The sequence below is a fragment of the Acanthochromis polyacanthus genome, chromosome 1 (genome assembly GCF_021347895.1).
Source record: "Acanthochromis polyacanthus isolate Apoly-LR-REF ecotype Palm Island chromosome 1, KAUST_Apoly_ChrSc, whole genome shotgun sequence".
In the NCBI taxonomy this organism is placed as follows: Eukaryota; Metazoa; Chordata; class Actinopteri; family Pomacentridae; genus Acanthochromis; species Acanthochromis polyacanthus.
The window spans coordinates 28,223,322-28,235,021 of NC_067113.1; the positions used below are offsets into that span (position 1 = coordinate 28,223,322).

Genomic DNA, 11,700 nt, shown 5'->3' on the forward strand with positions numbered 1-11,700 from the left:
TTATGAGATATTTTGTGCCTAAATCAGTCTAATTCATACCTATTAAAAGATGTTAACATAGTAAGCAGGTGGACCATGTTTGGCACCCAGTTTTTAATTCGGTAAATGTTACATTGACTGGTCTGGTATATTTTGAAACTGTCAAAACGACAGTTCTACAATTTCATTTAGCAGACGCTTTTATCCAACACGACGTACATCTGAGAGTAGATACAACACCATTGGTTAAGCTCACACTCTAAATCCAGGTGTGTTTCTACGTGCAAATAGTCTCTGTTTGTCAGTGCTGGTAAGAGCATGTGTTCTACAGGAGGCGTTTTCAGTGTGTAGCTGATAAATCGCCAAACTCAGACCTGTAAATCTAATCATCTTGAACATCGGTTGTTGGTGGGTCAGTGTGAGACAGCTGAAAGCATTAGTCAACTCTTTAAAGATCAGAATCAGAGTCAGAAATGCCTTTGTTGTCAAGTGAGTACACACAGGGAATCTGACGTGGTGCGTGGTTTTGCAGTCCGTAGCAACAACAACAGACAGTAAAAGAATAAATATGCAAATCTAAATCTGAGAATTCTAAATACAAAATACTATAAGATAAGAAGTACTGTGCAAAAGCAAGCGTAAACAAAGTACTGTGTAAAAAAAGACATACATTTGCTTAAACCAGAATAATAAATTAAAATTCAACTTAAATTACAATATTGTGCATTGTTATTAAGGTATAAAACAATAAAAGTACTGCAGAGCTCCACACCGAGGCTGCCATCTGCGGCGCCATCTTGGATGCTTTTGATCCAACATGGAAGATAGAGATGGAGTCTGTGATTGTAGAGAGCGATTGTTGGTGTCAAAGAGATAATTAGCTTATTTAGACAGTTTGTATATGCTAGATTTACCGTCCTCCTCGGTGAAACTCCCCAGTTTACTGTTCATAGGCAGGACATGCAGGGATAGTGATGTGTGGATCGGTCAAAGCCACTTTGTTTGTGTCCACTTTACAGAGCCAAGCTGTGTACCAACACCTTTTTTTTTTTTTTTATATATATATTAAAGCACACACAGAACCAACAGATAGTACACCGTCACTGAATTTAAGCAAAGCTTTACTGGATTATAATCACTGATTCTACCTTTAATGAGCATATTTGGGTATAAAGAGCCCAGATGGTCACTGCTTTAAGAAGATGTTGTGTTAATGTTTTGGTTTGGGTTTTTTTGGAAAGTAGCCCAAGTTGGTTCCTTTTTTTGCGTTATCAAAAAAAATGTGTTTCAAGCTGAGCATAATCTTTTCTCAAAGATAAACGCCTGCTTTTATCTGGTAAAGCCCAGAAGTCTGTTTATCAGCACTTTGAAGGTTTTTACTGAATCCTCAAAAACTCCTCCTCATATGGAAAGCACATTTTCCTGCTGCATAGGCTTTTATTTATCAGCTTCCAGGGATTTAAAACGGGTACAAAATATTTTTTAATAAAACTATTTAATCTTTAATATTTTGGACAGAGGGGAGAGAAGAACCTTTTAAACACACTGTCAAAATAATGTGGAATGTACATGTAATTAATCACCATAATCTCTCAAAAAAAATGCTCAGCTCCTAAAGGTTTCAGTAATGACCATTTGACTGTGAACAATTTCCTTTTCTAGTTCTGGTAAGGAGTTGTATTTAAAGCTCCTGCACAAAATGCATGTTTTTCCAATCGCATTTGTTCATTTTTTTTGTAAATTTTAGGAAAACTTTATTACAAAATAGCAAAAATCTTTCAAATCCGTCAACTGAAGCATTTTGTACATATACCATGATGCTACTTTTTAATGGGTTAACAGTTGTAGGGTATGCTTTCAGAAAACAATGTTACATATTGCAATTACAAAATCATTTCCAAAAGTTTCAAATACATTCCTCCACATTGACTTTCAAAGCTAGGTTTATTTGCAATGTTTCACTGCTAAATCTTAATCCAGGGAATAATTAGTGTCATGAAATACATGTGTGAAGAGTTCCTTTGTCATAAATTGCAGCCCAGTGGATTGACTTTGGCATTAAAGATGATATTGACTAATACCAGTATCACAGTACTTTAGTACATCTGTAGCAAAATCATCAACAATCACGTGAAAGGTTGTATGATGCGAAGCAATTAAGTACACAGATTGTAATGTGTCTTAATGGTTTAAAAGTCTATTTTTATTCAACATTAATGTGTTTTTTTTTCTCCTTCGCAGGTGAATTTGAGGTTTGACAATGTGTTCAATTCCTGGACTCCCAACACCTGGATCAGAAGTACCTGTTCTCATCACCAGGGTAAACCTAAACCCCAGTTATGGTCTTGTGGAATTGTGGGTAAACTTGGATGATGGTAGGAAGCATGTTTATGAGACAATGAGAGAGGAAATTCAGATTCCTCAGAGAAAGTTTTACGCAACAGAAGGAAAACCCGGTGATCTCTGCCTGGTTTGCATCAGTGACACCTGGCACAGGGCTCGGATCGTGTCGATTGAAATGGAAACGTTCAATGTTTTTCTGATCGACCAGGGAAAACCCCACACCGCCACGAGTGAAGCTTTAGCGTGGGGCCATTGTGACAGTTTTTTCCTGCCTCCTGAAATTGAATCGTGCATACTTGCAAATGTCCTCTCCCTCGAGAATAACCAGCCGGAAAAAGCCAACAAGTTTTTGACGTCTCTGCCTGGGAAGAAGTTTAAGGGATTGGTTCAACATGTACTGATGCCAGACAGATTGATTCTCCTCGACATACCAATTGTGTCCAAGCATATGTGTAAGTTAGGATCTGCCCAGAAGATCCCAGCGGATGAGTTTAAAAGCCTTGTACTGAAGTGTCTACATCTGCCCAAAGAGGAATCTTCTGAGGACTTCCATAAATCACTGGAGCAGAATCTGAACGTTGGTTCCCAACTTTCCAAACAATACTTTTACCCAGAGCTGTTCATGGATACTTTGGAAATTGTTACCGTTACTGAAGTGACTGATCCACTCAATATTTTTTGCAAGCTTCAAATTTTTAGCAAAGCGGTGAAGACATTGTCTGAGCAGATCCACCAATATTATGAAAAGTGCTCTGACTCTGAGGAGGCACAACCACAGACCTGTGGGGAACCATGTGCTGCTAAAAGCACAAATGGAAGATGGCATCGCTCAATGCTAAAACAAAACATCGTGACTAGCGACGGCACTGTAGAAGTTCTGCATGTGGATGAAGGAAAAACTGAATTAATTCCTGTTGGAGACATCAAGCCACTGCTTGTGAAATTCCTGAGAATGCCAGTTGTCACGTATCTCTGTTCGCTTAATGAGATAAAAGACGATGGAAGAGAGTGGACTGTGAATGAAACTGATTTCTTGAAATCACTGCTCTTGAACCAAACAGTCATGGCATGGTTTAACCACCAAACAGAAACTCAAGATGTCTATTGTGTGACTCTGTATGCAGCTAATGCCGAATGCATCAGCAACTGTTTTATGGAGAAGGTGGGCCTGATTCCACACTCTAGGCCTGATCTAAATGTGCAGAATGGATCCATTAACTCAACCTTTCTCACTTCAATTGGAGACGAGAGCAAACTCAATGGAGATGTTGATGAGTTACCTGAAGAAACTAAAAACCAAGTAATCAATGGCAGCACAGATGATGCGCCAACTTCTGCCACCAATGATATTCACATCAAAGGAGGCTCTAAATATCAAAACCACAATGGACATCTTTCAACAGGTTTTCCCTCTGAAGAGCACATTGCTTGTGGTAACAATGTGTTCACTGTTGGAAGTACAGTCAATGTAAAAGTATCTTGCATCGAAGGTCAGCACAAGTTTTGGTGTCAAACAACAGAAAACAGTGACTCCCTTCAACACCTCATGAAAGACATCCAAAACCACTACGCATCTGTCCACCCTCAGCCGCTCACCGAGTCCATTTGTGTCGCCCGTCATCCGGACAATAATATGTGGTACAGAGCGAGGATCATTGCAAATCGCCATTCCCCAACTGTAGATGTGAGATTTATAGACTATGGTCAAACTCAGAAGGTGCCTCTGCAAGATGTGCAACTTATTGATCCAATGTTCTTACAACTGAAAGCACAGGCTTTCCAGTGTTGCTTATTCAATCAAAAGAATCCTACTGATGTCACTTTGCAAAACGCTGCTTTAGTAGAGTTCCAGAAGTGTGTAGATTTAGGTACTTTATCCAACACTGAAGTGAAATGTGTTGTAAAAGCTGTGACATCTGATGATGAAGGCCTTCTTCTTAACATGGTAGATATTGAAACCGCATCCCACAGTGCATCCAAGCTTCTGGCTCAGAAATGTGCACAGTCTGATGTATACAATTACTTCACACACAACATTGAGGTGGGTGCTAAAGAAAAGGTGTGGGTAACCTCTTCAGAGAGCGTCAATCTCTTCTACTGCCAGCTGTTCAAGAATTCTCATTGGTTTGACAAAGTGATGGAAAATGTTGCACAACTACTTAACCAGCAACAGTGCTCAGATCAGCCTCTTGGACTGAACAGCATTTGCCTTGCAAAGTACTCTGATGATCAGTGGTACAGAGGTCAAGTAGTAGAAATGTCCCCAAAACTTAAAGTGCACTTTGTGGACTTTGGGGATACCCTTGAAGTAAATAAAATGGATATTCATCCCTGTCCCACTGAGGCGAGTATGATCAGGTCTATTCCTGTGCAGGCAGTTCCACTTGGACTGTTTGACATACCTGCAGAAATACTACCAGAAGTCAACCGTTGGTTTGCGGATCATGCTGTAGGCCATAATTTCACCATTTCTGTGGTGGCACAAGAGGAAAAAGGGAAGTTCATTGTTGAACTGTTTGATGGATCCTTGAATGTAAATGAGAAAGCCAGAGAGAGGATGGCAGAAATGAAACAACAGTTGACTGACCAGCAGCTTCCCAACAGTTCAAAACTGACTACTGCGCCCAATGTACCACAAGAGCTCATGGAAGTATCAGAATTAACAAAGACAACACAACAAAACAGAGTCCACAGCATGTTCGCCAGAGATGATCTACAGATGGGTTCAAATTCAACACCTGATACCTCGACACCGAAGAGTTTTGATGAAGGAAATACACCAGCTTTGGAAGCAATTATTGAACACAAAGAAAATGTGACAGAAACCTCTGTGCAAAGTTATAAAAGTGACTCAGAAGTGGCTCAAGTACTCAAGGAAGAGGTGTATGCTTCCTGCATTGTTGGACCAAATTACTTCTGGTGTCAGTACAGCAACACCGAAGACCTGAACACAGTGTCAAAGCTTGCTCAGGAAGCAGGACAAATACAACAAGATAGCATCTTCCTCGAGAGGCTGGAGCCTGGCAGTCCATGCCTTGCTCTGTTCTCCAGTGACAACCAGTGGTACAGGGCTCAAGTAATTCTAAAAGCTGGCAACACCCTCCATGTTGTGTTTATTGACTATGGAAACGAGTCTGAAGTTGACATTGAAAATGTAAGATCACTGCCTCAGAGCCTGCTGGACATTGCTCCTCAGGCCTTTATGTGCCATCTGAAGGACTTCAATGAGTCTAAGGGCTCCTGGAATGATGAAGTTTATGATGACTTCTATAATCTTCTGATTAATAAACCACTCAAAGTGACCATCTTTAACATGGAAGGCCATTCAGAGATTGCAGTTCCACAGTATGCAGTGGAAATTGAATGCGATAAAGTGGTCATCAATAGATTAATGCAGAAATACTGGAGACCATTTTCTACAGAACAGTCCAAAAATGAGACGCCTCTAAAAGAAACCCAAGATACTGAAACTGGAGGCAATGTAACACACTTTCATATTTCCAAAGGGAATACAAGTACTTGCATGTACAAAAAGCCAAATTTTTCCAAAAATAAGGCAGAAATGGTACATGCCACTTCTATTGTGGAACCATATTTCTTCTGGTGTCAGTACATAAACACTGAGGATCTCTGCAAGGTGATTCAGCTTGCTCAAGAGGCAGGACAGTCGGATCAGGACATGACATTCGCTGAGACTCTTGGTCCTGGCAGTCCATGCCTCGCTCTGTTCTCCAGTGACAACCAGTGGTACAGGGCTCAAGTAATTCGCAGAGTTAATGATGCATTCTGTGTTTTGTTTGTTGACTATGGAAATGAGTCTGAAGTTGACATCAAGGATGTCCGATCACTGCCTCAGAGTCTGCTGGAGATCGCTCCTCAGGCCTTTTTGTGCCGTTTGAATGGATTCAATGAGTCAAAGGGTTCCTGGGATGACAAAGCGTCAGATGGCTTCTATAATCTTCTGGTTGATAAACCACTAAAATTGACAGTGTTCAGCGTGGAAGACCATCCAGAGATTGAAGTTTCACAGTTTTCTGTGGAAATTGACTATGAAGGAATGGTTGTGAATGTGGCAATGCAGAAGTACTGGAAACCACTTACCGAAGAATGCCTTATGATGGAAAATCCTCAGAGTCCCAGAGGGAATGTGAGTACTTGCATGTACAAAGAGCCAAGTATTTCCAAAAGTAAGACAGAGATGGTATATGCCTCTTGTATTGCGGAACCACATTTCTTCTGGTGTCAGTACACCAACACTGAGGATCTCTGCAAAGTGATTCAGCTTGCTCAAGAGGCAGGGCAGTCAGATCAGGACTTGAGCTTGACAGAGACTCTTGTTCCTGGCAGTCCATGCCTCGCTCTGTTCTCCAGTGACAACCAGTGGTACAGGGCTCAAGTAATGCGGAAGACTGACAATACACTACATGTTCTGTTTGTAGACTATGGAAATGAGTCAGAAATTGACATCAAGGATGTCCGATCACTGCCTCAGAGTCTGCTGGAGATCGCTCCTCAGGCCTTTTTGTGTTGTTTGGATGGATTCGATGAGTCTAAAGGGTCCTGGGATGATCTAGTTTATGATGACTTCTACAATCTTCTGATTGATAAACAACTTAAATTGACAGTGTGCAACATGAAAGACCATCCAGAGATTGCTGTTCCTCATTATGCTGTGAAAATCGAGGATGAAAGAGTGGTTGTAAATGCAACAGTGCAAAAATATTGGAAACCAGTTACCAAAGAATGTCTGATGACAGAAAATTCTCAATGTCCTCAGGGAAATGAGAGTGCTTGCACATACAAAGAGCCAAGAATTTCCGTAAATAAGATGGTACATGCCTCTTATATTGTGGAACCACATTTTTTCTGGTGTCAGTATACCATCACTGAGGATCTCTGCAAAGTGATTCAGGAGGCAGGACAGTCGGATCAGGACATGACATTCACAGAGACTCTTGGTCCTGGCAGTCCATGCCTTGCTCTGTTTTCCAGTGACAACCAGTGGTACAGGGCTCAAGTAATTCAGAAAACTGACAAGACACTACGTGTTCTGTTTGTTGACTATGGAAATGACGTTGAAGTTGACATCAAGGATGTCCGATCACTGCCTCAGAGTCTGCTGGAGATTGCACCTCAGGCCTTCTTGTGCCATTTGGATGGATTTGATAAGTCTAAGGGCTCTTGGGATGATGAAACATCTGCTGAATTCTATAATCTTCTGATTGATAAACCACTCAAGTTGACAGTGCTAAATGTGGAAAACCATTCTAAGCTTGCTGTTCTTCACTATGCAGTTGAAATTGAGTGTGCAGGAGTGGTTGTAAATGCAGCAATGCAGAAATACTGGAAACCAGTTACTGAAGAATGTGCTGTGACAGAAAGTCCTCAAAGAGAAATTGTACCCCAAGGTGGTCCAGTGGAGTGTAGGATGACACATGGGAATGAGAGTACTTGCATGTACAAAGAGCCAAGTATTTCAAAAAATAAGGCAGAAATGGTGTATGCCTCTTGTATTGCAGAACCTCATTTCTTCTGGTGTCAGTACACCAACACTGAGGATCTCTGCAAAGTGATTCAGCTTGCTCAAGAGGCAGGGCAGTCAGATCAGGACTTGAGCTTGACAGAGACTCTTGTTCCTGGCAGTCCATGCCTCGCTCTGTTCTCCAGTGACAACCAGTGGTACAGGGCTCAAGTAATGCAAAAAACTGACAATACACTTCATGTTCTGTTTGTTGATTATGGAAATGAGTCTGAAGTTGACATCAAGGATGTCCGATCACTGCCTCAGACTCTGCTGGAGATTGCTCCTCAGGCCTTTTTGTGCCGTTTGAATGGATTTGACGAGTCAAAGGGTTCCTGGCAGGATGAAGTTTATGATGACTTCTATAATCTTCTGATTGATAAACAACTTAAAGTGACAGTGGTTAGCGCAGAAGACCATTCAGAAATTGCTGTTCCTCACTATGCAGTGGAAATCGAATGTGAAGGAGCAGTTGTGAATACACTGATGAAGAAATACTGGAACGGAGAAGGCTCAGATGGTGCTTTGTTAGAAAATTTGGAAACAGGTTAGTATACAACTAGTTTGTGTAAATTTTTGAAAGCATAGAAAAGTCTTTTTACTCATTAAACTTGTCATATAATCTCTCTTCTCCAGCGGACCGGGATGAAACCAGGACTGTGGATGAGAATGTTGAGGTTTAAAGTCATCCAATTTCTGTCAAATCTAAGGTAGGACCTCAAAACCTAAAGTCAGTTCCTACAAATGGAGAATGAATGAACGATATCACTTTCATTATTTTAAAAGTCCTCTAATCTTTGTTTCTTTCAGTTCTGGATCCAGATTAATGCCTGTGGTGGGGGAACCCTGTTGTAATTGATGAATTTTGAGTTTTGTGACCTGAAAATGTCTTGTTAGAAATTTTAGAACATAAATAAAATTAAGCTTTACTTGTCAATAATTGCTGCCAATAAACATAATACTTAAGCAGATGTAAAGTCAGTGTTATTTGTGGGGTTTTTTGTTTGTTTTTTAACAAGGAACTGATTCCTCAGAAGGAATTGCTTTTCAATCACTTGGATTTTCCATGTATAATTTTGTAAGTTCATAGCCTTAATATTTAAAGTAAATTTAAATTTACATCATAAATATTACAGGATCTAAACTTTAATATTAAAATTAGTTGGTAAGCTTATATCATAAGTAGCATTAGAGTATATTAAAATTAATATTGAATTTAGTCAATCAAATTTGTATGACAGATAATGGAAGAAGTTAACCTCAAAATTTTCAAATATTTTGTATATTTTATAAAGGATCTTGACCTTAATATTTAATTTGGCCAGATACATTTCTATAAGTAATATTATAGGATAGTACCCCTAATATTTAAATTATTCAGGTACATTTATGTAATTAATTCTGCCCAAAACTGGTATTGTTGTATCTTATGTTTGACATTTAGGAAGGTTGGAGTGTGTGTGTGTGTTTTTTTTTTTTGTTTTTTTTTAGTCAGTACATGCATATAATTAAAGGTATTATTATGGGATTTTTAGCATTTTAGTCAAGTAAATTAGTATTTTCTATATAATAATATAGGGTTTGACCTTCATTTTGAAAGTATTCCGTTAAATTTGTACATAAAATTATGTTACAGGATCTGAACTTTTATATTTAAATTCGACATGTTAATTTGTCGTTTATGTTGTGTTTTGTAGGGTCCCAAGATTTCAGCTTGTCTAAATCTATGAGGAAGTACTTTGGCTCTTTTAAATATGCAATGAAAACAAATGCATCCTGGCTTCTGATTTGCAAAAGATGGTATTAAAGGCCAGTTTTCTTCATGTTCATGGAGCTGCAGCTCCTCAGTATTCACTGTGCGGACAGTTTGGTCTCCTCAGCACAGACAGCAGGTGGCAGCGTTACCGTTTACAAGTTCACATCAGGACATGGATCCATGTTGTGTTGATCAAGCTGTTGCCTGGCAACCTTTGTGTAGAAATGACAGAGTTGCACCAGGCTGCAGCGGCCGGCAATTATGATCAAGTTGAGGAGATTCTGAGGCAAAATAATTGTAACCCCAACCAAAGAGACATCGACTGGAGCTACAAGACTCCTCTTCACTGGGCAGCAGCTAAAGGTAGGAGCGTTTACTGTATCTTTGAATCCTGGTGCACCTTCAGGTTCTGTAGTCTCAAGTTACACCAGTCCTCTTTCAGATGTTGATTTGGTGACTGTAAGATCTGGGTAGGAATTTATGCCAATATTATCTTCAGGTGTTCTTGCTGCTTGACCAACTGGCCAGGACCCAAATATGATCAATTTCTAATCATATAAAGCATCTTTATGCTCACGTGTTGCAGGGTTAGAGTAGAGTTAGTCTTTTGCAAACAAAGTTTTTCAAAGTCTTAAACAAAAAAACAGTTCAAACTTGATTATTGGTTAATCTGGTGCCTCCAGGTCTTTTCAGCCATTAACATTGTCAAAAACTGACAATTTAGAGTTTTTATTTTTGTCTTCCAAACTGTTTACCTGGATTATTTGGTAGAAAAAAAGTAGGGGTTTGTAGCAGGAATTTAACTGCCATAATCATTTATTTTTTTAACAGACTAGATTAAAAAGTCTTCCATGATGCCTTTATTTCTGCACAGGACATACAGAAACAGTCAGGATCCTCATAGAACATGGAGCCCGGCCCTGTCTGAGGACGGAGCACGGCTGGACGGCTGCACATTTTGCTGCAGAGTCCGGCCGGCTGGCTGTCCTGAGGCTGCTGCACTCCCTCCACGCACCCATAGACAAGCAGGACTGCTGTGGAGACAAACCAGCACGGATAGCCGAAATATACGGACACCAAGACTGTGTCAGGTTCCTTAAGAAGTACGACAAAACACACTTGTTTCATTCTTGTGATTTTAATAACCGCAAACACTGTATGATTTCTTACATGATGAATGAACGGCATTGTCTTTGTGTGTTGCAGAGCTGAGACTGAATGTCAGAATTACCGCAAGACAGCAACCCAGAAAGGGATTTCAATGGATGATACAGATGAGGAGTGGGCAGATGAGGGCAAAGAAAATGAGGAAAAATGCATCTCTAAAGGCAACATGTGAACATAGGCTAAAATCACTTTTACATCGCAATAAACGGTGGAACTTCGAAACGTCTAGCATTGCTTAAATCATAGTTGGCAGTGATATGTAGGTGACTTTCAAGCAGCAAACAAACTGTGATATGGACAAAATAAATATTACGAGTTTTTACAGGGAATTTAAGTCATCCTACTCATAAACCAAAATAAACAACAGAAACAGTCACATCAAGGATTTAAAGAAGCCATTATCTGTGATTTTAATGTGTTAAATTTTGCTCTTTTTTTTCTTTAATTTTCAATTCCTCAGTGTGGAGTCCAACTTTATGATGCATTATGAGGCAAACAAACTAATGTGATCTGTACAAAACATATTAAAGCTTTTCCCTACGAATTTAATTCATTTTACCTGCAATAAACCAAAACTAAACGACAAACCGTCGCATCAAGGATTTGAAGAAGCTATGAACTGTGATTTTAGGAGTAAAATGCTGTTTTTGTTGGTCAGTGTTCTCCTCTTCAGTGTCGAGTCGGATTTCATGATGCTTTATGAGGCAAAAAGCGGCTATGTACAAAACAAATATCACAACTTTGTACTGAGAATTTCACTCGCCTAACTTGCAATAAACCAAAAAAAAACAAAACAATAAGTAAGTTTAAAAACTAAAAGCTATTGTCTGTGATTTTATGTGTAAAATGCATTTCTTCCCTTCAATTGTCACAGTGTCAGGTCTAACATAATGATGCTTTATGATTCAGACAACTGAATTTCCCCTGATGTGGG

The 11,700-nt window shown here is 39.6% G+C and overlaps 2 protein-coding genes across 2 annotated transcripts; both read left to right on the forward strand.

Moving 5' to 3' along the window:
• The first annotated feature begins 4,672 nt into the window (after nt 1–4,672).
• LOC127533228 (tudor domain-containing protein 1) lies at nt 4,673–8,924 on the forward strand. The gene is made up of 3 exons (XM_051945768.1): nt 4,673–5,803; nt 5,933–8,390; nt 8,480–8,924. The coding sequence occupies exons 1-3, from the start codon at nt 4,673–4,675 to the stop codon at nt 8,524–8,526; spliced, it is 3,636 nt and encodes a 1,211-aa protein (XP_051801728.1). The 3' UTR covers nt 8,527–8,924.
• An 860-nt stretch (nt 8,925–9,784) lies between these two features.
• LOC110958927 (ankyrin repeat domain-containing protein 66) lies at nt 9,785–10,988 on the forward strand. The gene is made up of 3 exons (XM_022205645.2): nt 9,785–9,962; nt 10,474–10,702; nt 10,806–10,988. The coding sequence occupies exons 1-3, from the start codon at nt 9,824–9,826 to the stop codon at nt 10,936–10,938; spliced, it is 501 nt and encodes a 166-aa protein (XP_022061337.1). The 5' UTR covers nt 9,785–9,823; the 3' UTR covers nt 10,939–10,988.
• Nucleotides 10,989–11,700: the final 712 nt, after the last annotated feature.

Coding starts and splice junctions, on each gene's coding strand:
- LOC127533228 (XM_051945768.1), top strand. CDS start 4,673: ATGATCAGGTCTATTCCTGTGCAGGCAGTTCCACTTGGACTGTTTGAC. Junction 5,804..5,932: donor ATACTGAAACTGGAGGCAAT/GTAACACACTTT, acceptor TTCTGGTGTCAG/TACATAAACACTGAGGATCT. Junction 8,391..8,479: donor GTTAGAAAATTTGGAAACAG/GTTAGTATACAA, acceptor TCTCTTCTCCAG/CGGACCGGGATGAAACCAGG.
- LOC110958927 (XM_022205645.2), top strand. CDS start 9,824: ATGACAGAGTTGCACCAGGCTGCAGCGGCCGGCAATTATGATCAAGTT. Junction 9,963..10,473: donor TCACTGGGCAGCAGCTAAAG/GTAGGAGCGTTT, acceptor ATTTCTGCACAG/GACATACAGAAACAGTCAGG. Junction 10,703..10,805: donor TGTGTCAGGTTCCTTAAGAA/GTACGACAAAAC, acceptor TGTGTGTTGCAG/AGCTGAGACTGAATGTCAGA.